Here is a 27,885-nt window from a genome sequence, read left to right as displayed (position 1 = left end):
AGGGGGAGAATGAGAGGAGGAGGAGGGAAGGAGAAGAGGAAGAGGGGGAATGGAGGAAGAGGGAGAAGATGAGAGGGAGAAGAGGAGCGGGGAGGAAGGAGGGGGGAGGAAGGAGGGGAGAAGGAAGAAAGAGGAGGGGGAGGAGGAGAGGGATGGGAAGGGGAGGAGGAGGGGGAGGAGGGAGAGAGAAGAGGAGAAGGGGGAGGAGGGAGAATGAGGAGAGGAGGAGGGGGAGGGGGAGAGGGAGGAGGGAGAGGGAAGAGGAGGAGGAAGAAGAGGAGAAGGGGGAGGGAGAATGAGGAGGGGGGTGGGGGAGGAGGAGGGGGAGGAGGGAGAATGAGGGGGAGAATAAGGAGAGGGAGCGGAGAGGAGGAGGAAAGGAGGGGGAGGAAGAGGTAGAGGAGAGAGAGCAGGGGGAGGGAGGGAGGAGAAGTGTAGGAGGAGGGGAGGGGAGGAATAAGGGGAAGGGGGGAGAAGAGGAGGGGGAGATGGAAAAAGAAGAGGGGGAGGAAGAGGAAGAGGCAGAAGAGGAGGGAGGGGAGGAGCCGGTGGTGCTGGTGATGCGTGGTGGTGGCAGTGGAAGCAACAGCGGTAGCCATGGTGGCAGCCAAGGTGGTAGCTGTGGCAGGGGCCACTGTCGGCGTCTCCCCACTGGGAGGGCGTCCACATCATCTGCTCCGCAGAGCCAGGTGTGCAGACCATAGGAGTCACAGACAGCCCACCTGCCTCTGTCCCCTCTGCTGCAGTCCTACGGCCAGGCGGGGATGAGGCTGGGCCCTCGCTCAGGAGCCGTGACGTCACGTTCTGCAGGGCTGCAGGGTCCCGGCTGGGCTGGGTCAGCTCAGAGGCACTGACCCCTCAGCCAGTGGGACACAGGCCTGGGCAGCATGGGAGGAGGAGTGCCCCCTCGGGGTGCAGGGCCAGGACAGTGAGCTCAGCCCAGAGCCCACCCGGGGCCTGGCTATCTGCTGTGGCTCTCCCTTTCCATCCTAAGACCATGAGAAGGGGGACCAGACCAAGGCTGCTCGGCTCAGGGTCTGCACCTGCCACCCAGGTGACTTCCCGGGCCCAGAGCTGCCTCCCTCACCCTCCCCACCTAGCACACTGCCCAGAGAAAGGACACAGCCCCAACAAGACAGGACACCCAGCATTCAGCCCTCACCATATTAGTAGCACACCCATCGCTGGTTTTGTTAAGACAAGAAACACGTTTATTGAGAGCACATGGGTGTGCGCCCAGCACCGTGCTTCTCATTATAGCACAACAGCCTCACAACAGCCCTGTGAGGTAGGTGTCCCGGCCCATTTCACGAACGTGAACGTGAAGGTCAGCAGCTTTCAAGTCTCAGGATTCAAGGGGTAGGCGGACGGGGTCAAGCCTGCGAGGCTGACCCCGGCTCGGCGAAGTCCATCAGTCAGAGGGTGGGTCTCTATCCAGGGGGAGGCCCCAGCTCCAGTCTTTGGGTCCAGCCCGTCCCGTGGGCAGGCGTGCAGGGCGTCCCTGTGTCTGCGGAGGCTGAGGGAGACAGTGCAGATGAAGACCACCTGCTCCTGGCCCCACTGGCTGCCCAAAGTTCACATGCACCAGGCAGGCCCGGGGAGGGAGCGGGGAGCGCCAGGCCTGGTGCCCACGGGGGTGAGGGGAGCACCCAGCCTCCAGCTCCTGCCCCTCAACCTCAGGGGTCCTGCAGAGACTTCTGGAAGCTACACTCCGTTTTACTCACCTTGCTATCCCACTCACCCACCATCACCTATTAAATAAACCTTAGCATCGGTCTCAGAAGCTCAGCCCCCCACCCAGCAGTGTTCTAGAAACATCTGCCAGTCCCCTCACTTCTGCCCGGCCCTCCTTGGCCGGAACCTGCTGACTCTGTATTCACAAACAATCCCTTCCCGCTGCTCCTGTCTCCCCAGAGGCGGCTGGGTGTGCCCCATTCCCCCATACTGCAGGGCACCTGGACAGGGCACACACAGGTAGCAGGGAGCGAGGCCGGCGCCATGCCAGCCCTCCAGGAGGGTGGGGGTGAGGGCACCTGTGAGCTGGGTAACAAAGTGCTACTGTGCAAAAAAAAACACACAATTCCATTGAGTCCCAACAACCCAGGCAAGTGGGCCTGACCGTTCTGAGGCCACAGGCGGCCACACGTCCAGGTCAGTAAGAGGTAGAGCGCGGTCTTGAACCTAGAGTTGACTCCGGTACGCAGCGAGCCCTGCACCTGCCTCTCTCCACGCTCACCGCCACCGCAGTCGCGGATGCTCTCACCAACTACTCTGCCACTGCAGGGGGGAGTGGAGCCTCGGGTAGCCCGGGCAGCCTGCACAAGGCCACTCAGCCAGTGAACGGTGACCCCGGGCACAGAACCCAAACAAACGAGGCCCCACGTCCTACCCTGGACTTGTGCCCGTGACCATTCTTGGGAAGAGGGAGTGAGAGTACAGGAGTCAAGGTGCGGGGTCCGACGCCCCCCTCCCCTGTTTGCCAGATGCCCGGACTGCTTCTCAAACTCTCAAGTCAGTTCTGACGGCCTCCCGTGCTAGACGCGGAAACAGCACCAGCAGGAAACACCCTTCCGCCGAGACAACACACTGGCATCAGCCAGTCTAGACCACTGGCCCCTCCTCGGGCAGCGAGCATCTACTGAGCGCCACTGGGGCAGGAAGCAGAGCTGGGAAGGGTGAAAGGGTGAGAGCAGTGCCGTCCAGCCTGGGCTCCCGGCCCAGGGCAGTGCCCAGCACCTCAGGGAGCCTTCCCGCCTGGTCACACACAGGTCTGAGGCCCGACCAGCAGCAGACACCCACACGCGGGCCCAAAACCCTCATCCCTACCAGGGACAGGGGCAGACCTAGGGCAGATACCGGAAGCCTCACTGCAAGGGACCCTCGGCTGGTGCCCCCGACGGTGGGCACAGCAGGGCAAAGGTGTGGCGGCCAACTGCACAGCCAACACTTGGGTGGCTGCAGGAGAGCCCCGGGGACAAGATCAAGGCCACAAAGGCAGGCCAGCGCCAGGCCGCCGAGGCGGTGAAAGCCAGAGGGAAAAGCAGCAATGAGGGGGGCGTCTATGGGGTGGGGGTGGGTGAGGGCAGCGCTCTCTCCCCTTGTGAAGGAATCCAGCAACTGGGGCAGGGGTCTGAGTGCAGAGGCAGCGGCCCGGCCCCACCCATCCCAGCAGTCCCTCTGCCTAGGCAAGGATGGATGAGGGGTGGGCGCAGGGATCGGGACACATCGGGGTGCGCAGGGGTGGGCCTGCAGGACCAAGGGGGCCTCCGGGGACGAAGCTGGAAGAGCTGTCCACGCGGGACCGTTAAACCTGTCCCTGGCTCGGTCCCCAGCTAGGGTAGGGTAAGGTGCAAGAGCCTGGTGCCGAGGACAAGGAGGAAAAGGAGAGCGAGCAAGTGTGGTGCCTCCTGCTCCCCCTCCCCAGCCAGCTAGACCAGGGGATGCAGAACGGACCCCTGTGGCACTCACAGAACTGGCAAGCCCAGAGCACGTGGCCCCGGGTACACAGGTGGTGGGGGAGGGGACCTTGGGAGGAAGGAGGGAGGCTTCATGTCAATCAACAGTTACGCACCCAAACACCTGCGGACGCGGGACACAAGGTGCACTTGGAGCTAAGAAGGGCGTTGCTGGTGCCCCGTAGACAACCCCAACACACAGGCATCCCGGAAAGCCAGCCCTCAACACTGCTCCCCGCATCGCGACAGCCCTGCCAGGTAGGCTCGCTGGGGACCCACGTCACTCGCCCCACGCTGGGGCGGCCAGACCCCAAAGACCAGGCTCTCCTAACACAGACCACAGAAGGTCCTGCCACAGCCGCAGTTCTACTGCACGACAAGGCTCCGAACCCCGCACAGGCTACAATCTAACAAGATACAATCTGGAGGAGCGTCCTGCACACCCACCGCCTGCCCTGTAGGAGGCACCCAGACTGCCCAGGGCTCAGCCCAAACACTGTTGGTGAGCGGAGGGGATGCTGGGAGGAGCCAGCCGGAGCCCAGTTGTGAGGGGAATCTGGAAGATGGACACTGTGGCTGCTGCCCACAGCCCAGACGCAGGGGCACTTACAAGGCTCGCCCAGGCGTCTCCCCGACTCACAGAGGAGGTGGGTGAGTGCACCCCTCCCCCCAGGGCTCCAGGGCCACGGCCCAGTCTCCCAACCCTAGCATCAACGTTCCTGCCAGTCACTGCTTTCTCATCTTAAACACATCGGGATTCAGCACTGTTTCCCGTAATACACCCGTGTGTTCTAAACAAAATGACTTCCGGTTACAGTGCCCCACCCTCCCCACGCCCTCCCCCAGGGGCGTGGCACCGCCCCAGCAGGCAGACTGCGCTCTCACAGTCAGCTTGCACCCCCATTTGCCCAGCTCCGGGGTCCTGACTCTTGCTCCCCGCACCGCCCGCCCCCCCAGTGCCACAAATCCTAAGTCTGGAATTCTAAGCAGAGCCCCCGAGACCCATGCCCCATGGCCCTTCTGAGCTCGGGACCCCCCTGACTGCCCCCTGGGGCAATACTCAGAGCAGCAGACGTGCCACGTGCCTTGGCCGCCCAGGCCTGGCGTGGGGCAGGGCCCCCGTCACCCACACGGGCAATCATCGCCCCCACTCTTCTCTAATAGACCTGAGCATTAACTCATCTCCAAGGGGACAGGAATGGCTCAAAGATCGCCCTTTGAAGGACCGCGTGTCCTAATGGCTTGAAAGCCTGCTCCCGCCGGAGCCGGCACTCATCTGCCTCCCAGCGGCTCGCGCTCGGGACTCTCCAGGCCACGGGCTGTGATTTCTGAGCAGCCAGGGACAGTGTGCTGATTACTAATCAGTGCAGTTTTGTCAGGAACAGAGCTAGGGCACAGCAATCAAACGTGCAGCCAAGCCCAGAGCCGGGAGCTGGGGCAGAATCAAGTGTTTCGGCCGGACCCGGACACACGGACACGGCGGCGGCGGGGTGGGGCCGTGGGAGCCGGCTCTAGCGTAGCACTCGCGGTTTCTAGAAATGTCTGTGGCTGTGAGAGAAGGAACGAATGCAGGAATGGATGGGGGGGGTCACAACCACTGCCCACCGGTGGGGGAAGCGGCAGGGCTGCAGGCAAAGCTGGGGGCCGGGACCGTGCGCCAGGCAGGGCGAAGCCTGGGGAGAGCGCTCTGCCCTCGCTGGCTGCTCAGGGCCCTGACCCTGGAGCACGGTCCTGCCAGGTGACGCACGGGTCAGCAGATGGGGAGAAGCCGGGCGCCGACCACGGCAGACGAGACCCAGCTGGGACGTGCTCAGAGCAGTGACAGGTGTTGGCTTCATGACCACAGCCCACGGCACCACACAGCCTGGCACTCACAGAAAGGTTTGCTTTGGGGACAGGGGAGGGACAGCAATGCCCAGCCAAGGCTGGAGGCCAAACGCACGGATGGACGGACAGACGGACACGGGAAAGCACACCACTGGCCTCCCGAGATGCCTCGTGGGGTTGAGGACCCCGACACAGGCACACGTGCTCAGTTCCATAGTAGAGGGGCAAAGGTCAGGGCAGCCCGCCTTGGATAGCAGGCCCTCCCTGATGGCTGCGACCTGCTGAGCCCTGGGAACTGGGGGGCAGGACATGAGGGGGTCTTGCCCCGGGTGAGGAAGAATGGAAGTCACCACGCATCCTCACCCCACATGCCCCGTTCATCAGCAAGACCCGCAGAGCACAGCGGAGGGGACGCGTGTTGGCCAGGCCTCGGGACCCTCACGGGCCCTCCCTGGATGGGGCAGTCTGACAGTGGGCACGTGAGAAGCCCACTGACCAGCAGGACAAGGTACTGGCTGTCTGGGAGGGCTGTCCTGGAGACATTCCTGTCCCGCAGGAGTTACAGAGGGTGGGGCACCAACTCCAAAGTCCCCTACCTGCCAGGTGGAATGGGTCCTTGTCCCCATCACCCACCGGCAGGGGCAAGCAAATCCTAAGCCACAGAAGGCCACCGAGACCACCCCACACCTCTCTCTACCTGAACCTCCATCAGTCTCTCCCAGAGCTGCCAGGCCGGCTCCCCGGACGCCTCCACTAGTGGAGGATCCGCTATGTGCCACGGACGCCCTCGGCCAGGCTCTCCAGAAAGCCACGACCCAAAGGACGCAGACAAATGGCTGCCAGAGGGCAAAATGCAATTTGTTAAGAGGCCTTGAGCAGTGATCAAAGCGAGCCAGCCACACGGATGCAAAGGCGTGTTGTAACCTGCAGCACCTCACTACAGTGCTAGACATTGCACAGCGCTAATACCGCCTGATGTCAGCCGCATCCATGCAGCTGGAACCAGGATGCTCATTCCTGCAGCCAACCACCCGCTCACCACTCGCAACCTCTCATCCATCAGCCAAGCCCCACTCGCTCACCCTCACCTACCCTGCAGCCGCTCAGGCCACAGACGCTTACTCATCGGGCACTGGAGGTACCCGCCCTCCAGTGGGGCCCCTCGCCCCGCACAGGCTCAGTCTGGCAGGAGAAGGGGACGTGGGGTGGAGCAGTGACCGCTGCTGGGTGCAACAGCCGCTAGCTGTTGGTGTCGTGATGACACAAAAAACAAGAGGAACCGCACAGAACAATTATGAAATGGTTTTTGCAAATGAGGTCGCAGCCACTCGGTGGGGGGGGGGGGGGGGAGGCAGCCAGGGAGACAATGTTGATGATGAAAAGCAAAATGCTGATGACAGACTACAAAGTGGAAAAGACAGGGTGTGGTGCAAAAACCATCGGTAATGACGGAGCTCAGGTACTAAGAAGATGGAGAGGATGCTCATGAAGAAAAAAAAAGGCATTTAAAACATCCACCCAGGCCTGTGAGACAAGAAGCTCAACAGGTGTCCCCAGGGAGAGGAGCTGCGCAGACCCTCAGCCCATCAGAGCCCGTGGCTCGCTCACGTGGCCCACACTGAGACCTGAATCCCGTGTCCTCCATCTTGTGTCTTCTACCACCCCCTCTGCCTCCCCTACCCCCTCCCTCCCACACTCCTCTGACCCCATGATTTCAGTCTCGTGCCCCCCAAGTCACTGCCTCAACTCAGACCTTCAGCACCTGGGTGGAGCCACCACTCCTCCCTGCACCTGCACCTGCGCCTGGCCACGCCCACCCTCCTCAGCAGCTCCAAAGTCACTCGGCACCGTCTCCTTGCCACAAACCGGCCCACCCCAGCTCCCCGACTCCACGTGGTCCCTGCTGCATTTCCTGGGCCCCAGCCACGCCCCTGCTGCTCCAGCACTGGCTAACAACTCTTGTCTCACGCGTATTCTCACAAGCTAGGAACTGAGACGTGGAGTACGGTGCTTTCCTTCCCTGACGCACAGGCACATACCCCGCCCGCTGCAGAGAGGAGGAGGTGCGTCCGCACCACTCTGCAGGCCCTGCCACGCAGCCCCGGCCGAGCTGGAGGGCGGCAGACAGAGTGCGAACGCCCCGGCCCCCGCGTACAGAACAGTGGGGAAGACAGAGGGGCCTTGAAACGGGCTCTGGGGATGGCGGGACAAGGAGCCCAGGATGCCCAGAGCACTGTGGAAACTGAGGCTGAGGTGCACCTGCCCCAGGTCCCCCACACTGAGAAGGCAGGCGCCCTGCGTGGGCACGTGTCAAGAGTCGCACGGAGCTCCTGGGACCCTGGTCTTGTGGGCCGTCCTTCTGGCCATCTTCTCCCCCGTCCCCTACACCAGCACCCACACTGTGCCTGGCAGTCACACCAGGCAGCACCACCCAGGGCCTGCTGCTCCCTAGCCCTCTGCTGCGCCCCGGCAGGTAGAACCCTCCCCCCTCCCCCCACCACATGGGGAGCCTCCAGGAGGGGCTCCGCACAGCACACAACCTTCTGCGGGGCCCAGCACCTGCGTCCTTCCCACCTCTCCAGGGCCGGACAGGGCACTGCCCACAAGCAGGGGGCTGATTCCACTCCAGGTCTGCCGATGGGGACCACAGCCAGCAGTGCCAGCAGCTCCCAGGGCCCCCTGGGGCCACCTCCCCCTGCCTGCCAGGGCGCCCTGGGCTTTCCTCCCTCCCCTCTCTCCTTTCTTCCTGTCATTCATTCATTCAAGCTCAATTCCTTTGCCTGTGGTCGAAGTTCATGGAAACCCCTGGCCCACGCAGACCTCCAGGTCATGCCAATCTGCTCTTCCCACCCCAGGCCTCTGGCCACACCCTCATCGCTGGTCATTCACTCACTCATTCACCCCCTCACGCCCCCACCTGACTCCTTTAGCTCTCAGCCTGGGCACAAGTACTCCGCTCACTGGTCTCTGGGGAACACACGGCATCAGAGAACCCCCAGTGCGGGACGGAGATTGCCGGCCCACGTACCCGCACGGCCAGTCTCCCCTCCTGCGTGTGAGTGTTTGTCCATTTACCTATGGGCCTCTGCCGCACGCCAATTTTATCACAGCTCTAAAGGACACAGCCCTGTTTGGGGCCCGGGACCGCGCCTCTATCGGTCAGGCCTCCTTTCAAAGGCGAAACGTGTTTCTGCGCTTAAGGAGTGTGCACGTGCACTGTGATGCCGGCCGCAGCCCCGGAGCCACCCATTGGTCACCTCCTCTCCAACCTGCCTCCCCAGGAACCGGGCCAGGACTCCAGACGAGCCTCGCACGGCCTCCTCTTGCAGGCACGGGGCCCGGCGGGCACGCGTGTGCTGCCCCCTCTCGTGCCCACGGCTCCACTCTGCCTCCCCCTCCCCTGGCCGCTGGACACCCTCTTTCTTGCTTCTCTGCCCTGCTCTTAGACCCCAAGGACAACTTCCTCCAGGCTGTCCCAGGCACGCCCACCGCTGGGTGTCACTCCTGGGTCCATTCACCCTTTCTGTCACTCTTTCGATATCTGTTCTTTTATTTGTAGACCTCAGGTGCACAGAATTGGATTAAGCACAATCGGGCTGGCGGAGTCTCCCGACACAAGTCTGCGTGGGGTTCTCTCGTGCGTGAACTCCTTGCGCTGTGGACTGGGCCCAGGATCTACCTAAGCAGCCCAGGAGCCCCACTTTGAAAGCCGTGTTTCTCGCTGCCTCCTCATCCTCTCCTTGCGCGAGCCGCTCTCACTTATTCACGGGCGTCTTTATCCCTTGCAGCGTGTTTTTATTGTCTCTATGCACCATGTCACAACTTCTGACTTCCCCTACTTCCTTGCTCTCTCTCTTTTTGAGCCATTTTATTCATGAGCCTTGAAGGCGGAGGGGGATAAACTAAACTGGCCATTTCCCAGTCATTCATCCAAAGTCACCCTCTAGTTAGCCTGGTCTTTAGGTATTTACTGATTTACTGACAAGCCTCAACTTTCACTGTTCGATATATCGATGATACAAATCCTGCTTACTGGGGCCGGCGCTGTGGCGTAGCGGGTAAGGCGGCCGTCTGCAGTGCCAGCATCCCATATGGACGCCTGTCCAAGACACGGCTGCTCCACTTCCGATCCAGCTCTCTGCTACGGCCTGGGAAAGCAGTGGAAGATGGCCCAAGTCCTTGGGCCCCTGCACCCATGTGGGAGACCTGGAGGAAGGTCCTGGCTTCAGATAGGACCAGCTCCAGCCGTTGTGGCCATTTGGGGAGTGAACCAGCAGACAGAGGACCGCTCTCGCTCGCTCTCTCTCTCTGCCTCTCTCTAACTCTGTCTTTCAAATAAAGAAATAAAGAAATAAATCTAAAAAAACAAGCACTGCTTACTCACTACACTTGGGCCCTAGTCAGGAAAGACCCTCGCCCCCAGGTGTCGACTCCAGCCCCCTCTCCTGCCTCCTCCCCCCACCCTTCCAACCTTCCCCAGCCCCCGCCCTCTTTCCCTTGTGCCTCCTATTATTCTTGTTTAGACTCCAGGGCTACAGACCTGAATCAGTGGCGACGAATTGTGCTAAACCAGCCCCTTTCAGACTTAATTGTGCAACCTACTTTCTTACCGCAGCCTCACTTCTTTTCTTCCTGGATCCATTTTGCCCATCTTATTGTCGCCACCACTCTCGCACCCTCCCCCTCTCTCTTTCTTGTGGAGATGAGCCGATGACCCTCACCCTCCCCAGCAGCCGATGCAAACCTTTCTTCTCATTCATTCATTCGGGCATTCATGCCTCCATTCAGTCTTGCTTTCTATTTAAATACTTATTTTTCCACTTCTAGACAGCAGGTGCACCTAATTGGATACATCATAATCTGCAGTTAATGGGCCCCACTGAAAAGTCCCCTAGCACATGTGTGCTCTGATGCATCTCTCTTGGGTGGGCGGGGGCCGTCTCCTTCCTGTTCCTAGCTGGCCCTGCCTCAGGTCTGCACTCCCCACTCAGTGGGTAAGGGGTCACCTCGCTCCCTGTGTGGCCAGTCTGCACATCCCTTTCAGTGCTGGGAGCCCAGCCGCACCCCCACCCCGTAGACACCCATCCTCAGCCCACACAACTCTGGGTCTCACTCCTTCATTCCCCCTCCCTTCCCGCCTCCTCTCTTTCCAGCAGGTGTCTCTGTCTCTGTCCGCACTGGGGTTTGACTGCAGGTTTCGGGGCCCCGCCCCGGTATCCAGTTAGGTCCTCTCCCTCTTCTCTCCCAGCCTGCCCCACCTCCTGTCTTGCCTGTCTTCTTTCTCTCTGGGGCAGGGATGCCCAGATGGCACAGCCGGAACCAGCCCCTCATTGGGGGCCTGCGCCACCGCCTCAGCCCCCTCACATCTCCCTTTATTCACCCATAGATCTGTTCCTTCTGTGACCTCGACCCCTCCCCCACATCCCTGCTTTCCATCCAGGTTTTACTTTGTTCTTTCTCGAATCCTTTCCTCTCTCCAGCTCCACTTCTGCTGTCCAAGTGCTCACCCATCTGCACACCTGTGACCGCTCCCTCTCCCTCTGTCTCTCCCTCTCCCTGTTTCTCCCTCTCCCTGTTTCTCCCTCTCCCTCCCTCCTTCCCTCCTTCTCTCCCTCCTTCCCTTCCTCTCTCTCTCCCCTTCCCTCTGTCTCTCCCTCTCCCCTCTGTCTCTCCCTCCCTCCTCTCCCTCTCTCTCCCCTTCCCTCTGTCTCTCCCTCTCCCCTCTGTCTCTCCCTCCCTCCTGTCCCTCTCTCTCCCCTTCCCTCTGTCTCTCCCTCCCTCCTGTCCCTCTCTCTCCCCTTCCCTCTGTCTCTCCCTCTCCCCTCTGTCTCTCCCTCCCTCCTCTCCCTCTCTCTCCCCTTCCCTCTGTCTCTCCCTCTCCCCTGTCTCTCCCTCCCTCCTCTCCCTCTCTCTCTCCCCTTCCCTCTGTCTCTCCCTCTCTCCCTCTCTCCCTCTCCCTGTTTCTCCCTCTCCCTCCCTCCTTCCCTCCTTCTCTCCCTCCTTCCCTTCCTCCCTCTCTCCCCTTCCCTCTCTGTCTCTCCCTCTCCCATCTGTCCCTCCCTCCTCTCCCTCTCTCCCCTTCCCTCTCTGTCTCTCCCTCCCTCCTCTCTCCCTCTCTCTCTCCCTCTCTGTCTCTCCCTGTTTCTCCCTCTCTCTCTCTCTCTCTCTCCCTCTTCCTCTCTGTCTCTCCCTCTCTGTCAATCTCTCTCCCACCCTCCTTCTCTCTCTCTCTCCCTCTCTCCCTCCACCACCCCCACTCTATTGTAGCCATGCGGAGACCTCCAGGTAAGGTGCACCTGCCGTGGCCTGCTAGGACACTTCCTTTCTTCGCTCCTCCTTGGCTCCTCCTCTGCTCCTCGCATGTTCTTCCAGGCCAGGAACAGGTGTTCCTGGGGGCAACCCTAACGCTTGGCCTCAATCACCTGACCAGGTTCCCCTCTCACAGCTGCTCACCCCTAGCTTTGTCAGCCCCCTGCTCTCTGTGTGTCTGTCTGTCTCTCTCTCCCTCCGTCATTCACAAAGGTCAGGGCTGGACGCCTTGGGCCAGGACGACCCCAGCGGATCTGCGTGCAGCCCGGGTCCTCAGTAACGTTCGTGCTGATCATCCGTGCACCAAAGAGAGAACAGCAGGCTTGCCCTGCGCCCACCTGTCCTGGCGCACGTGCTGCCTTACCAAGTCATCTGCTGATTTCTTCCTCCGTGCGCCATTCACTCTTTCAACCAATCATTTACTACAGGGGGGGCTGGGTAACAGAGACTTCCCCATAGGACGACCAGGGCAGTGAGCACCCCTCAGAACTTCTTGCTGCCTCCCACCGAGTTAAGCACCAAGGCGCACACACCCCCAGTCCAGACACGCACGGACAAGGCCAACAGTTGGCTATGAGACCCTCCTGGCAGGGGGGAAGGGGGGGTCACGTCCTAGACAACCAGGGAGCAGATCTGAGATGGGGGCCCCAGTTCCCCAGCGCTTCTCGCTCCGGCCCACAGCCCCCTCCCCGTGAAGGGCCATCCCCATGAGAATCCCGTTTCAAGACCGTGGAGGACACAGACACGCACACGGCACACGGCCGGCCCGGTGGGAAACGGCCGCGGAGCCGGTTTGTAAATAGGTGGCTTGTCTGCAGCAATATAAAAATATGTTGGCCTTTCAAGGCCACACAAAAGGAACGACCCATTACCACCGCGAGTGTCGCAGTCCCAAACAATGCAGGGCTTGAAGAGGTTTAGCCGGAAACTTTGAAGACACAAAATCTGCCCATTATGTCTTCCAGACTTTCCAGGGGTGAGGGGAGGTCAGCGGAGCTCGGGGCCCATTGGAGGCGCGAGTGCCTCGGCCTGCGTGTCCTCCCGGGCCCTCTGCAGCCCCCCAGCGCACGAGGGGCACCTCCATCCCAGCCCGCCCTGCGGCACAAGGGCCACAGGGAGACGCGGGGATGAAAGGCCCATTCAGTCAGTGATTCTTTCAGGGCCACCCTTGGAATTCCTCTGCCACAGAGACAGGGGAGGGGGCTGGGGCTCCTGTCTCAGGTCAGCACCCGCCCAGCCGGCCGGGCCCCCCTCCCCCGGCGCCGGCCCTCCTGCGAGGCCTGCCTGGTGCCCTGCTCCGGGTGGCCTGGCAGCCCCTCCCCAAGCAGTGAGGCGCAGATGTCCCCCAGACACGTCGGCAACTTACGGTTCAGAGCTGGGGGTGGGGTGCTGGGGGGAGGTGTCCGCGGCGGTTCCTTCCCTCGCAGGATTCCCGGCGACGGCTCCGTCTGGAAGGAGGAAACACGGGGTCACTGAATGGAACCTCACCCGGGGCAGGGAGGGAAAGGACAACAGCTGGACGGATAGGGCAGGGGAGCCAAAGGCGGGGGATCCCCAACCTCCTGCAAGTGCAGTGCCGGGGAACCCCAGCATCGCGCGCTCGCGCACCTGCTGCCTGTGGGTGGATGGTGAGGTCTGAGCTGACCCCAGAGTGCTCGCTCCCCGGACGGGATCAGCCTGTGCTCCCCGGGCAGCTGTGCCGCTGGCCCTGGAGGTGACCAGAGGCGTGGGCTCAGCCAGGATGGCCGGGGCCATGGGGTTTCCTAAAACCAGGGCACATACACTGTGGGATGCAAGATGATGTCAGCGCTTCCTGGACAGACCCAGTGGGAGCAAATCAGACCAGGCACCGGGGAACATCACAGGGCACGGCCAGCACCCGCCTCCAATTCTGAGTTGACAGAGTGAGCTCAGTAATGATGCAGAACCACACACGGCCAATGTCGTGGTGTAGCAGGCCAAGCCGCCCGAGCACCGGCACACTACACAGGCGCTGGTCTGTCCCGGCTGCTGCACATCCAATCCAGCAACGGAAGGTGGCCCAAGTCCTTGGACCCCTTCCCCCCGCGTGGGAGACCCGGATGAAGTTCCCGGCTCCTGGCTTCCGCCTGGCCCAGCCCTGGCTGTTACAACATGTGGGGAATGAACCAGCGGATGGAAGACCTCTCTCTCTCTCTCTCTTTCTCTGCCTTTCAAATAGTTAAGGAAATGACTACGTCCCTATAGTCTGGGGAAAGTGCACAGGAGTGGGAGTGGGCCTGCACAGCCCCGGAGGGGAAGCAGGGCTGGGGCCGGGCAATGGGAAGACTGGATTTCTGTGCACAAACACCCCGGAGGGGCTGTGTCCCTGGTGTGGCACAGGCCAGGGGCCAGGAAGATGGGTGGCACAAGGGCAAGGAGTGGGACCTGGGGGTGTGAGGGCACCAGCGCCACGAACACAGGGACCCCTAAGGAACAGCCCCGCCACACCACCTCCCGCCCCAACTCGTGCTCAGCACTCGGGCCCCAAGACCCCACTGGGGCATGCTGGGGGCACTTCCAGGCACGGCTGGCAACACCCGCTGCGTGCTTCCCAAACACACACCGCATCCCCTGCGTGCCGGACGTGACAGGAAGTCCAGAGAACAAACGCTCACGAGGCGGCAGCGTCTGCGGGCAAGCCGGGGCACGCTGGGGACACCCAAAGGCTCGCAGATTTCCCTCCCTACGCTGGGCACCACTGGGAGTCCCGGCCCCTCCTTGGCCTCCAGCTCAGTGAGACCAAAGCCACGGCCATGCCCACGGGCCCGCAGGGGCCCCGAGCGTGTGGTCCTGGCTGTGCTGTGTTCACCTCCGACACAGAACAAGGAAACGGAGGCAGCTCGGGGCATCGGGGCTTCTTCCTGCCCAGGACGCCCCTCCCCGACCAAAGCTCTGTGCGGACCCCCAGCTGCCCTGCTGGGCCTCGGCCCTGGCGCAGCTCTGCCGCCCAGGCTCTGTGCCCGCTCTGGGCCTGGCGTGCTGCCGCAGAGCCGCAGAACCGCAGAACCGCAGCGCCGGGCTGAGATCGTAACAAACGTCAGACAAGATGCACGGAAAGGCGAGGCCTCCCTATGCAGCCGCCGGAACGGGCACCTCCCGCGACCGCCGGCCCTGCCGGGATCACAGCGCGCCACGCGCCATCTTGGGGATCGGGAAAGTGTCTCCTGGAGAAACACGCGTATCTTTGGGACCAGCACCTTGTGCATGTCGTCGACGGGGCTGCTGTTAGGACCACGTTGCTCTGCGCACGTGCAGCTCTGCGTCCCACCATCAGCCCGCTCCGGTGCACACCGCCCCCCCGTCAGTGTCCCCAGGCAGAGGGGGGCTTTCTGGGTGCGCTGATGGAGTGGGGGCAGTAATTGCGACATCTTTGGAATCGCGCCCCTCCCCCTCGCCGGCCCCGCGTTCTGAGCCACTTGGGTTAGAGGATGTGTCCACATCCTCTTCCTGGAATGTCACCTCCCGGCTTCAGGAGTGGGCAATTACAGAGAATTAGGGCTTATTTGCTGCGTGTTTACCATTAATGGCCACAGCGGCGGAGGCAGCCTTGGGGAAGGCAGGCTGCCGGCCTAATTGAAGCTGGCAATTTTTCGATTCCTCCTCTCAGCTTGCAGGTATTGTAGCAACCAAGGTCACAAAACAAAAGCGCCAGCCCACCGGCGTAATAACCGGGAGCGGGCCTGGCCGGCGGCACCCTCGGCTAGTCAGCATCGCACACAGAAGCACAAAGACGGGCCAGGCATGTTTCCCGAGCCGGCTCCGGGACGGGCCGCCGGCACAGGGGGCGGCTGGCCGCTTTTCCAGAACTTGCGATCCCGAAGGCTTTTTCGGGGAGCTGAGCTGAGGCGGCCAAGGTGCCTCCAGAGGCGGGGCTGAGCCACTGAGGGAGGCAGGGCCAGGCCCAGCCTCACCACTCGGGAGTCCCCCGTGAGCCGGGCCAGCCGCCCACCCGTCTGGAACCAGACACACACGGGGGCAGCGCCCCCCCCCCAAAAAAAAAAGCTTCTTTGAGCTCTGACCTCCACTAAGAACTGTGTTCACGAGAAGCCAAGGAGGAAGAACCGGCTGGCGGCTGGGACCTGTCAGACCACGTTGGCCAAACAGGCCCTGGCCCCCAGCAGCGGGCTCTGCCCCCAGGCCCTGCTGGCCGCTTGCGAGGTCCCGGCCCACAGCAGCTCTGGCTCCCTCACCTGAAAAGCAGAGGGGCTGTGAGCCGGGGCCCCCAGGGTGCCAGGAGGAGAGGCACACAGGCTACCGAGCCCACACGATGGCCTGCACGCCCCTTCACAGACAGGAAGACTGAGGCCCGGGGGGCAGGAGGCAAGGCCACAGGTCACTGCCCTACCTGGGGTGGGCAAGGGCTAGCCCAGGTCTCCAGAAGGCACTCCAGGGCTGCTGCCTGCCCCTGTGCCAGCCGGGAGGCTGGCGGGGACCCCACGTGGGCCCCTGATCCCCGCCCAGCGTCTCCCCATGCCCTTCCTGAAGATCACTCCTGTGCAGAACTGAGGGGTGGCGGCTTGGGTTTACAGTCGGGGAAACCGAGGCCCGGAAGCCAGGACAGACACTGGCCAAGCCCAAGCCCCAAGTCAGCAGCAAGTGACCAAGCCCCCAGCGCGGGCTGGGGCAGCCTTCCGGCCCCAGGTGTCCCTAGCCCAGGGCTGCCCACCGCCCCAGGGGGCCACATGGATCCCCTGCCCTCATTCCCCCTGACTGTGGCACCAGCTCCCGGGGTGTTCTTAACCTGGTGGGGATGACCCTGGGTCCACCCCAGCCAGGCAGGCGCAGCGGCCACCCACGCCAGCCTCCTGCCCCGCCTTCCCGCCCGGGACCCCCATCTGCCCAGCCTCTTGTGTCTCTGGGGCTACAGCATGGGCACCAGGCCCGGGGTGATCCCACTTCTGTTCACAGCCACCGGGCTTCTTCCAACCTCAGCGGAAGCCCGGCCCGCAGCCACACGTGCGCGGCCGCGCCCCTCGCCCCCGGCGGGGAACACACAGGCAGCGGGTCTCGGGTCTCGGGAAGGTAATTGAAGTTCGCTGCTTTTCAGAGGAAGAAAAGGCACCTTCCATTGAAAGGGCGCATTCACGGGACCTGGGAAAGCGCCTGGGAGGGGAGCCCTCCATTATCTCCAGGTGGCCCGCTCCACGGGGCTCCCCACATGCCTTTCTGCCCGCGCCTTTGTCTCCGTCTGAAGCGGCCCTGGGAGCTCCGGGGCTAAGAGTCTCCTGCTTAAGCCCCTGCGAAAGACCCCATTCACAGGGCAAAGGGTGGCGGGCGGCCCTCCTTCCGCCCGCCCCGGGGGAGCCATCTGCCTCTGTCCTTGGCCCAAAGAAACGGGAGAGCAATTAAGGAAGTCAGCCCGGCCCTCCGCTGCTGCCCTCTCTCCGCGCTAATTAACTCCTCTCCCACACACAGCCCCGCCAGGTGGGGGGCCCGCAGCACCTGCCCGCAAACGGGGCTCAGTAGACGGAGGCGGACGCGTGTGGGGGCCTCGGGACCACTAGGACCCTGAGGGCACCAAAAGGGGTCTCCCCTGGCTGCTGGGTCCAGCTGGATCCAGGGCCTTCTAGCATTGTTCCATTGCCGTGCCCAAGAGGGGCTGCCATGCGGAGCCCCTCGCCGCCCCCCCCCGGGCTCCCTCCATTCCCAGCTATCTTGTTGCACACCCATAAGATGCACCCGCACCAAAGGAGCCCCGCTTCTCAGAGGAGCCCCGCAGGCAGCCGAAGCTCGGGACCGCCCCACCTGAGCCCACCCGTCTCGCTTCCACGCTGCCTGGCCTCACTCAGAAAGGCCTCAGCCCCTGCCCGCGCTTCCCGTCTGCTCACGCCAGGGCGGGAGAGCAAGCTGAGCCTTCCGGTCTCTGCTCTGGCAAGAGGGCACGGGCCGCGGGGCAGGGGGCGGGGAGCTGGACTCCAATTCCTGTCCCCTGAAAACCAGAGTGCCCCCAGCGCCCCGAGCTTTCCCAGGGCTGTGTCCCCTGGCCGTTCACCCCTGGGAACCTTACTCTGTGCCCCCCACACCCCCTTCTGCATAAAGCGCCCTTCTTTTCAAGGAAAAATTCAATAGCGAGCTCATTAAAAGACGGGCAGTTTTTCTGCTTTTCGTGCTTTCTGGAACTCAGACGGCTCATAAAAAACACATTTACGTTTCTTCATGTAAATGAGCGAATAAGAAACACGTGCGTCCAGCTGCCCTCCCGCCCTGCCAGGTCCTGACACGATTTGCTGAAATGTACTTGGAAGCACATTTGGGAGCTGAATCCCAGCTCGGCGGCGGGGGCCCTCGCAGGTGGCCGTGCGGCCCACGGGGTCTGAGCCGGACTCTAGGTCCCCCTCCCCAGCCCCCGCCCAGGGCACGCAGGGGCAGCAGCGGCTCTCCCTGCCGCCCGGGCCCCCTGGGGAACCGTCTGTCGTGGTGACAAATGAACGGGGTCCCACCCTGTGGGCCTCGCCGGCCAGCTGGGGCTACATGTTTACCCCTTACCGCCCAGGGACTGACCAATTCATTGGAAAGAGTTTTCCAGCAACGGCCGTCCACGTCGGACAACACCCGGGCTGCTGAGACGCCCAGGTGCGTGGGGCCCGGGCTTCAGCTCCTTGAAGGCAGCCCTTGGTGCCTTTTTGGGTTTGCAATGACGCCCAAGCCCACAAACCCAGGTTTGGCTGAGCCCTCCCGTCCGTGGGGGCCTGCACCCAACCCAGGACAGAGTCCTGCTCCAGGGGGCGTGGGGGCAGGGCAGGGTGGTGCCCAGCTCTGGCTCTGACCAGCTCCTCGGATGCTGCCGCCTGGCTGCGGATGCAGCGCCCCGCCCCCGCCCCTGCCCCGCCCCGAGGCCAGCATGGGCCCCATGGGAAGAGGCCAGCATGGGCCCCGTGGGCAGCCCCCTCCCAGGCCTGCTCTGCACTCACTATGTATACAGGTGGCTCAGCAAATGCCAGCTGCGGAGCAAATGTCACGGGGCAGGGCCCTCCCGGTGCCCCCTCCCCGCCGTTAGCCCTGGGCACACACTCAGCGTCGCTCTGCTGCCCGCTGGACCCCCGGGGAGCCAGAACAAGCAGGCTACCTCTGCCCCTCTGCCTGCACAGAGGGATTCTGTTAAAAATCAGATCCCCGTCCCCTTTCAACCTCAGAAGGAGAAGGGCAGGGCTGCAGCCGCCCTGTCTCCTCCGAATCCTGTTTGATCAGAGAGCACCCTGGGAAACAGAGGTGGCACGGGCGGGCCATCGGGGCCGGCACCCGGGCCCGGGATGGAGCTGGGGCCCCAACTCCAGGCTCCACGGTCACCCCAGCGTGGCCACGTGTCACACGGGCAGAGCACGAGGCCCCGTGCAGGCCACCCAGGGCACCCTCTGGCCTCTAACGCATGGCCTGGTCCCAAGCCGGCCCCCCCAACCGGAGCCCTCAATGAACAGGTCCCGAAGCATCCACATGACCCCGCCTCCTCCGCCCTCACTGATCTTGTCTCAGCAAACAGGAACATCCCAGCCCACCGCGCCGTCGGGGCGAGGGAAGCGGCCGCGACCTGCTTCAGAAACCACTGGGGATCACAGCCTCGCGCCTGAGACAGCGACGCTGGCGAGGGCCGGGGTCTCGCCCCAGCAGCACGGCAGGCGTGCGCCCCCGGTTCCACATCTCCGACCCGGCCTCGGGCTGGGCTTGGGGGCTGGAGGAGGGCACACGCATGTCACGTGTTCAGCAAGGCTCTCGAGGGCCTACTGTGTGCCTACCTGAGCTGTGCTGAGGGCCTAAGCAGAGCTGGGCCTACTGTGTACTGTGTACCCACTTACCGTTGGCGGCCTCCGTGTGCACTCACAGGTATGGATCCCACAAGCCGGCTCGGCGACAGCTTCCAGGCTCCCCCGCCGCCAGGGGTGGGTATGGAGGAGGCTTCAGGTCACAGGCGGCCCCCTCCCCAGTCAAGTGTTCACACTCTGGACAGGGAGAAGGCCTGCGCTAGCTAAGAACCTTGTGGATGGTGGCTGTGTGTCGAGGACGCAAGAGACTCACCGTGGTCCAGGGGGCGGCGACAGTCTCGTCCGCACATGCTGGGCTGGGGTCCGAGGGGTCCTTGCGGGGGCTCCCACGTCGTCCATCTGTCCGGCCATAGTCCCTCAGCTGTCCCGGTCGGGTCGTGGCGCTCGCGCCGAGGATGGTGCTGGCCCTGGGGAGCAGCAGATGGTTAGGGTGCGGCCGGCAGGCACCCAGAAAAGCCACACATGCACTCCCACAGCCTGGAGCAAGCCTCACCAGCGACTGGCTTTTCAGCAGAGTGGGGTGACTCCTGGGGGCAAACCGTGGTAGGAAGAGGTGCAGAAGGGCCGCTACAGGCCTAGAGGGGAGCCCCAAAACCAGCCAGTCAGCAGGCGGCCCGGCCGGGCCACAGGAGACACCCACTGGGGTACACCAGCCAGCAAGACAGGACAGGACCCGGCCACAGCCACCCAGACCCTGGAAGGCACCTGAGGAACCTGTGGGAAACCGAGGCATCGCGGAGTGGGTGTGCAGGACAGAAGGCAGCAGGCCGGCCCAGGCGGCCACAGGAATAAGCACGGCAAGGAGAAGCGGCCTTCTGGGTGGACAGGGCAGGTGGAGAAGGGGGCGACAGGAGGCCTGGCGCCGTGACCAGAGAGGTAAGCAGAGCACCAGGTAGGCGGTCAACCCGGCCAGCAGAGAAAGGCGGGGCCGCGGGCGGAGCGGACAGCGGCACCTGCAGGAGCTCCCTGGACGTTCCCAGCCCTGGGTGCTTTGCAAAGGGACCCAGGCCCCAGCCAGCGACCAGCAGGCTCCGAGCTGGACTGGGCCCCAGGGGGAGGAAGGAGTCAGGGTGGGACACGGGTCCAGGTTACAGACCCCACCTCGAGAGGGAGACCATGAGGCCAGAGCCTGGGACACACCACAGCTGTTCCCGTACGCCCACTCGGCCCTGAGAGGCTCAGGCCAGGGGTCAGAACAGCTGTCCACTCGCTCGAGGAAGGGGGTGGGGAGGCAGAGGGGGCAGGTGCCAGCTCTGCGCAGAGGCAGAGCCCTAGCAGCGGGCAGGTTTGAGGCCAAGGCCACCCAGGCCCGCCTGCACCCTCTTGCCAGCTCTCCAGAGCCGGAGCCCGGGCTCCGGCACTGGGACAACCTCCCGGCCTGCCCCTCCCGGGAAGCAGAGGCCATCAAGGGACGAGCTAGGTGGCGGGTGCCAAGCCCGGGGCCACGACTGTGGGCTTGCTCGGTGAGGATCAACTGTTGGATGACCGAATGGACGCGCGGGTCAGTGCAGGGCGCGACCTGGGAGCCCTCAGTAGGGCTGCGGGGGGAAGCTGCCCACTCCCCGGTGCCCAGTCCGCCCGCCACCCTCCTGGCCTGCAGCTGTCCCCGGGGCCCGCCTGGCTGCTGGGGATGGTAGTCACGCCCGTGCACTCACTCACCTGGCCAAGCTGACGTCCCACATACTCTTACGGAGCCCCACTTTTTGTCAGGCTAGGGCTGGGACACCCAGAGGAGGGGGGGCGGGCCTAGGGCACCCCAAGGGCCACATTTTGTATTTCAGAGGACCAGAAAGGGAGAGAGAGGTGGACGGGAGCTGGAGATGGAAGGGGAGACACAGGGAAAGCTGAGAGGACACAGGCAGTGGGAGGGGCAGTAGATGCAGCATGGTGGGGGTGGGGCACCCCTTGTCTCCCTCCTGGGGGAAGCCACGTTTCCCCTTTGCTCCCTGAACTCCAGGATGGCCCTGAGGTCCAAGGACCAACAGAGGAAGCCAGGAAACGAGAGCGCAGGCCTGGACTCGTGGGGGCAGGCGACCCTGTGCACCTGGCCAAGAGCTGTGTCCCCACAAGGGCCACTCCTACACTGGGCCCCCTGGGCTGGTGGCTTCAGGAGAGGGTGAGGGAGCCGCCCGAACCCAACAGCCCTGCAGCAGTGGGCTGGGGGGCGCCAAGGCTCATCACTCGCCCCCTGGGCCCCCGTGCCTGCCCTGGGCAGGGGGGCGGGGTGGCATTGGCTCTGGGGACTGCCCTCTGCCCTGTGCTCTGTGCTGCCCGCCTGCAGGACAGGGCTGGGCATCCTTGGGACACCCTCAGCCCAAAGCCCCCCTAGATGGGGCAGGCCACTGCATCCTGGCCACGTGGAAGAGGGGTGGAAGGTCACCCCCAGCTTCCGGGACATTCTCTACAAGGGGGCTGATTTGCTGCCTTGGTTCTGACACCCCCTCCTCCCCTGGGCTTTGTCCACCTGGCCAAGGGTCTGGCTACAGCCTCACGTGCACTGGACCCCTCTAGCCTTGACGGCTCTGCCTTGGGGTGAGGCGTCCAGAACTTTCCAAACTGGGGGTCTCAAGGGCTCAAGTGGCTTCAGGGTAGGCGTGGTCCTGGGGAGAGGAGGACACCAGGAGGTGGGTGCCAGAGGGGAGGGGCAGGGGCCCCACGAGAGGGAGCGAACGCAGCTCAAACGCCCTCTTGGCCGCCACGGGTCGCCTCGTGATGATAATCAGTGTTCTTCCTACCCAGACAAAGGAGGCTCCTTAGAGGAGCCAGGAGCCACCTCATTAAGGCCTGCAGCCTCTGGCTTCGCCCGGCCCCAGATTAGCCCCGAGTTCATTAAGGGAGAGGGCCCAAGGCAGGGGAAAGCTGCAGCCGCAGCTGGGGGGAGGGAGGCTCGCCCTGGCGGACCCCTGGGATTTCACCAGCAGCCAAGGGGGTGCCGGCGAGGGCAGGGGTCACCGGGGTGCAAGGGCTAAGAACCAGAAATGGGGCCACTTGATTCGGCATAATCAGTTTAAAACCTTGAGCTCAACCTAACCAGGAGGAGGGTTTTCTGGGTTTTTTTTGGGGGGGGGGGTTACTATTTTCTAAGTCTCTATTTTTTTTTAATGCTTTCTTTTAATTATTCTTTGTGTACACCCACGGCCCCCCCTCCCTGCTTCCTCCTCCACACAGCTCATCTGTGGCTTACCTGCAGGATGGCCCACCTGAGCCGCGGGGGCGGGGAGGGGAGGCCATGAACCTCCCTTTCCAACAGAGCGAGCGAGAGAGGCCTACCCCAAGGTGCCGACACCGGGCAGCTTAACCAGGCCGCGAACCCTCGGCACTTAGGCAGAGAAGGCAAGTTCCAGAAGCTGGGAGACCTGGCGTGTGGGTTTTGTGCGGCCGCCAGGCCACGTGTGTGTGATGTGGACCTGAGCTTCATCCACATGTGTCCCCAGGGCAGCCACAGGAAACGTTACCTTGGTGAGAGGCGCGCCACAGGACAGAGCGAGTCGGGAGCAGTGAGCTGGAGAGGAGGTTGGAGGTGAGGAAGGAGGACAGCGAGGGTGGACAGGCCTTGGAGAGGCGCAGCTGTGAAGGAAAGACAGAGCCTGGAGGAGCTAAACAGGACAGGGGGAGCCTGGGAGGCTCCGGACCGCAGGGAGCGCAGTCGGGAGCTGGGAGGTGCGCGTGGGACACGCGCGCGCCCCTCTTGGGGCGAGGGTATGGGGGCCCGAGCTGAGGGGCCGCTTGAGAGCCTCTGAGTCCATGGGAGGTGGCAGGCCAGCCCTGGGGTCAGGACAGGGAGTCGTGAGGATCAAATGAACGTTTGGTGGCCAAAAGGGCTCCCCAGACTGCGGAGGGGGACGCGCGGGGTCACCCCCGGCCTCACGGGCTGCCAGACTCCCAGCCTGGGACCTCCTCCAAGCCCAGCCAAAGCTGCCGCCAGACTGCGCCAGACAAAGGGGTCCCTGCTCACAGCCACAGCCGGGCTGAACGCAAAGCCGGTCCCCGCCCACTGCATTTGTCACCTCCCAAGTCACCCTTCCACCTCCGATGGCCACATAATCCAATCAGCCCCTTTCAGACACCCGGGGGGCTATTGTCTACACTGGGGGGCTATTGTCTACACTGTGCGGGCTTCTCTAAAGCATGGGGGGAGGCCGTGGTTTTGTCTTGTCTGGACAAAACTGGCCGGCTTGAAAGGGGACCAAAGAGAGTGCTGGTCAAGGGAAGGCCCCAATTAGCGGCCGGAGACCCTGCCCACTCTCGGAGACCCTGCCCACTCTCGGAGACCCCGCCCACTCTCGGCAGGGCCGCACCCGCCGCGCGTGAGCCAAGACGTGCTGACTCTGGAATGTCTTTACTGAGCACGCACGCGGCACCTACTGGGTGCTGGCTTTGCCACTGTGAGGGGCTCAGGCCTGGCCCTCGGGGGTCTGGGGTCTTGGATTTCCACAGCAGTGTACAACGCACTCTCACGGCAGCCACAGACCGTGGCGACCCATGTAGACCGTGAAAGGTGCTGAGCCTTGGAGCAGTTAAGCCAGCAAGGGGCCACCCGGAACCCCAGAGGGTTCCACTGCCAGACGACTGACTGCTGGGGGAGCTCGGGCCAGGGGCCACAGGGGAGGCGGGGCGGCCACAATGGCGCCCGGAATCCCAGCTCCCGGCCTTCCGCGTGCCTACGCTGAGAGTGACCACTTACACTCCGCCCACTTCCTTCCTGGATCTGAGTAGGGCCTCCCAGGGGCCGCCGACCTCCGGAGGCAGCAGAGCCCCAGAGCAAACGCAGGCCCCGTGGGGCAGGGCGCTGCCTGGCGACACAACCTTACACGCTTGTCCCCGACCCCCAGGACCCAGTGCTCTGGACAGGACCACACACACACGTGCCCGTCCTGCGGGGCCCTACCTGGCGTGAGGAGCGCCCCGCGGACAGGGGCTGGCGGGAGTCTGCTGCAGGGTGAACGAGACCAGTAAGCCGCGTGAGGCGGGGGGCCACGGCCGCCAAGGCTTTCCCAGATCGCCGCTATGCCCGACCCTGCCCGGGGCTGCTTTAGGTCATTTAATTCTCACAACAACCCTAGGAGGTTGCTCCTACGGTCCCCATGCCTGGGGAAAGGACGGGTGAGGGTGGGGGCATGCCGTCGGTGGGGTAACATGCGCATTCCAGAAGCCCACCCGGGGCCTTGGAGTTGCCAGTGAGGTGCTGGCCCGGCCCTTGGCCCAGGTCCCCCTCCTGAGGGGTCCCCAAAGGATCCTTCCGTTCAGGACATGTGAGGCCAGTGACAGTCAGTCGGGGAAGACTGACACCCCCTGGGGAGGGAACCGCCCCAGGTCGCGAGCAGAGACACAGGCGAGAGTGAAGGACAGGCAGAGCAGAGCTGGGGCTGTGACCAGTGCCCCCTCACTAGGGCATTGGTTTCAGTGTGGGGCAGGTCAGGCCCGGCAGACGGCCTCGGTCCTCGTCCTCCTTGGCGTCCTGGTCCCTGGACGTGCTCTTCCCGGCGCCCTCTGCAAAAGACGGGAGGTCAGAGCCCTGGCTTCAGGTGCACGTGTGGCCGTCAGTTACAGATCAAGTTCACTAAATAAAGTTCATTAGTTAAAATCCGAAATTGTCTTTTAATTGCCAGCAGGCCTGGGGGTGGCCCAAGGAGGGGGGTGCGGGGGCTGGTACCGGAGGGTGGAGACCAGCGGCAGCAACGTGGCGTCCAGCAGAGGTGGTCCTTGAAGCCTGGGGGTGAGCCGATGATGTCATCCCTGCAGGGACCCTAAGAGGCGGGAAGGGGCCGGATCAGAAACCAGCTGCGTGACCTCTAATGGCCAGCGCGGGAACAGCAGGGGGGCAGGGGGAGGGAGGGGATGCAAGGCGGGAGGGAGGCGGAGACAGGCGAGGGAGGGAGGGGAGGCGGGAGGGGGCAGGGAGGGAGGGGTTGGGAGAGAAGCAGGAGGGGTGTGGGGTGTGGGGTGTGGGGAGAGGAACTGGGAGGGGGAGGAGGGAAGAGGAGGGACTGGGGGTGGGAGGGAAAGGAGGGAAGAAGGGAAATGGGAGGGGGAGGAGGAAGAGAAATGGGAGGGGGAGGAGAGGAATGGGAGGGGGTAAGGCTGACTTGATTGACAGGTCACAAATGTTAGCTCTGTGCGCATGCGCCACTCGAAGCCCCACCGGGCAGCCAACAACCACTTGCACGCCACGACCGCTAGGGGGCGCGCGGCCCGCACCCGAGCCCGACGGCACAGCCACCTGCGGCGCCCCCCGCCCGCGCCGCGCGCAGCTGCCAGGCGCGAGGCCCGCGGGGGCGGGGGCGCCCAACAGGTCCCAGGCGTGAGCGCGGGCACAGCTCCCGCCCTGCGGCCGAGCCGGACACAGGCCCACCTGTGGCCGGCGGGCAGCGCCCCCCGGGCGCCCCGCACCGACGCGACTCCCGCGTGTCCGGGAGACCCCGGCGGCCAACCCACTTCTGACAAGTTCCAGACTCCAGAGCCGCTGCCGGACCTCGGCGAGGTCCACTTGGGCGGGCTCACGCAGGAGGCCAGGGAGCTAGGGGCAGACTGCCCTCCTCGCGGCCCCCGGACCTCGCCCCAGCGGGGTCTCCGGGACCCCAGGACGTGGGCGTCCGCGCCCGCCCCCGCGAGCCGCACTGCGGATGCCGCGGCGCCCCCCACCTTCCCTCCACGGAGGGGCCCCCACACGTGGCCAGGAAACCCCGCGCCCGACCCCCACCAGCAGTAGAACAAAGGCCACCTCCCCTCCCCTCCCCGCCCCCCAAAATTCCGCAGTGCCACCAGCGCCCTCTCGCGGCCAACAGGAGAACCTTCCAGAAACCTGCCACGTAGCAGCCCGCTTGCGCCCCCCCCCCAGCCCGCCAGCTCCGGCTGGGGAGGGGGCGGCTGGGGGGGGGGCTTGACAGGGACAAAGAAAATGGCAAAAGGCGACTATACCAAAAAGGCGAACCCCTGGCGATGCCAGGCTCCGGCAGCGACCACTGTGCAGCGTTTGGAAACCCAGCTCCCGGCGCCCAGACCCCCTCCCAACACACCCCCTCCTCTGCATTTCCCTTCCCTGAGCCAAAGACACAGCCCGGCCACCGGGCAGCACACCCTGCTGCTTTCACTCGGCCCCCGCGCCTCCAGCCCCACGACCCCCGCCCCAGCCCCCTCCTCTGGGGACGGGTCCCAGTGGGGTCCGGCAGCTCTGCACGCGGGCGCCCTCTCCCTCCACGCCGCCCAGGGCTACTCCGGATGCTGCGGCTGACGTGCGTCAGCGTGGAGCCCGCGCATCTGAGCCTGGAGTCCCCGAAGCCCATGGCCCACCTGGGGCCTGGCCCCCACTAGGGCGCCGACCCCCGAGTCAGTGGCCGGCGCAGGGCGCCGCGGCCAGCATCTCTCCCCGCTCTAGCGTGATTCTAGGGGCGCCTCGGAACTCGGTGGACCTGGGCGTGGGACCCGAGGCACCGCGACGCACGCGAGTCGGACACGCGCTACGAGGGGCGGCCTGCCCTGGACGCCTGGACGAGCGGGGAGCCCTGGTCTGCCTGCCCGGGGAGAAGGTAGCTGCAGGGATCTCCCTGCCCGCTGAATTCCACGCGTGACGCCGGGAACCGGGCGAAGTGACCGCCTCTGGGCGCAGGTCCGCGGCCGCGGTGTCTCAGCCGTGTCCAGGAGGACACGGCCCGGCCCCGAAACGGATGGCGTCCGCCTTGCGCACGTCCTGCGCGGCCACGACAGCCACCCACTCACCGAAGAGGGATCCGCTGGTGGGCGCCCGGCTGTCCCCGGAGCGGCGGCCTGGCTCGCGGGCCTGGCGCGCTCGGCTCCGCTCTCCGCCGTCTGCGCCAGGGGCCGGCTGGGTGGGGTTTATATGCGGGCGCAGAAGGGGTGGTCTCTGACGTCAGTGCATTCTGCTGCAATGCGCTCATTTCTCTAAAAGTGATTGGCCGGAAAAATGAGCCCCCCAGATTCGATGACAAATTGCTCCAGCCGCACCCAGACTGCAGCAAAGAACGGAGGGAAAAATTCTGCCGCAGTGCCCGGGGCCGCCATGACCAACACCCTGTGGCCGGGGGCTTCCCCCCCCTCCACGGGAGCCTGGCCGGCGCCAGGCAGGGGCAGCTTGCGTGCACTGTCGGCAGGGGGCCCACCAGCTCGGTGGTCGTCCTTGGGCGGCCGCGGGGACAGTGGGTGCTGGGACGCGCATCGCACACCTGACCGCTGCGGAGCGGGCCAGCGAGGGTGCGGGCTCCGGGCGAAAGGGGCTCTCCCTACCTATTGCTGGGGCTCGGAGGCAAATACCCTGGCCCAGAAGAGGGGTTCCCCCAGTGTCAGCTGGCCCACCCTCGGCACCCGATTCGTGGTCTACCCAGAGATTCCGAACAGCACCCCAAGTCCGGAGTCCCTGATATGCTTCTGTCCCTTCACTCCCACGGTCCGTTCCCTCCGGGGTACACAGGGGGTCGCTGCCCGGGCTGTAGTGAGACTCTGGACAGGAGTGTCCCTCTGGGCAAAGTACTTTTGTAGGGAGCAAGGCGCCCTGTGTGACC

General features: G+C 64.1%; 1 protein-coding gene across 1 annotated transcript; it reads right to left on the bottom strand.

Moving 5' to 3' along the window:
- Positions 1 to 1,188: 1,188 nt before the first annotated feature.
- LOC138847232 (uncharacterized) lies at positions 1,189 to 25,492 on the bottom strand. The gene is made up of 9 exons (XM_070065351.1): positions 25,456 to 25,492; positions 24,800 to 24,859; positions 24,527 to 24,661; positions 24,258 to 24,416; positions 22,825 to 22,936; positions 19,863 to 19,944; positions 19,623 to 19,776; positions 12,958 to 13,039; positions 1,189 to 1,516 (listed from the first exon to the last, which is right to left on the bottom strand). The coding sequence occupies exons 1-9, from the start codon at positions 25,490 to 25,492 to the stop codon at positions 1,339 to 1,341; spliced, it is 999 nt and encodes a 332-aa protein (XP_069921452.1). The 3' UTR covers positions 1,189 to 1,338.
- Between the last annotated feature and the right edge of the window lie 2,393 nt (positions 25,493 to 27,885).

Source organism: Oryctolagus cuniculus, chromosome 20, assembly GCF_964237555.1.
Source record: "Oryctolagus cuniculus chromosome 20, mOryCun1.1, whole genome shotgun sequence".
NCBI classification, from domain to species: Eukaryota; Metazoa; Chordata; class Mammalia; order Lagomorpha; family Leporidae; genus Oryctolagus; species Oryctolagus cuniculus.
The sequence above is the reverse complement of the archived record's forward strand: the minus strand, read 5'-3'. Positions and strand labels throughout refer to the sequence as shown.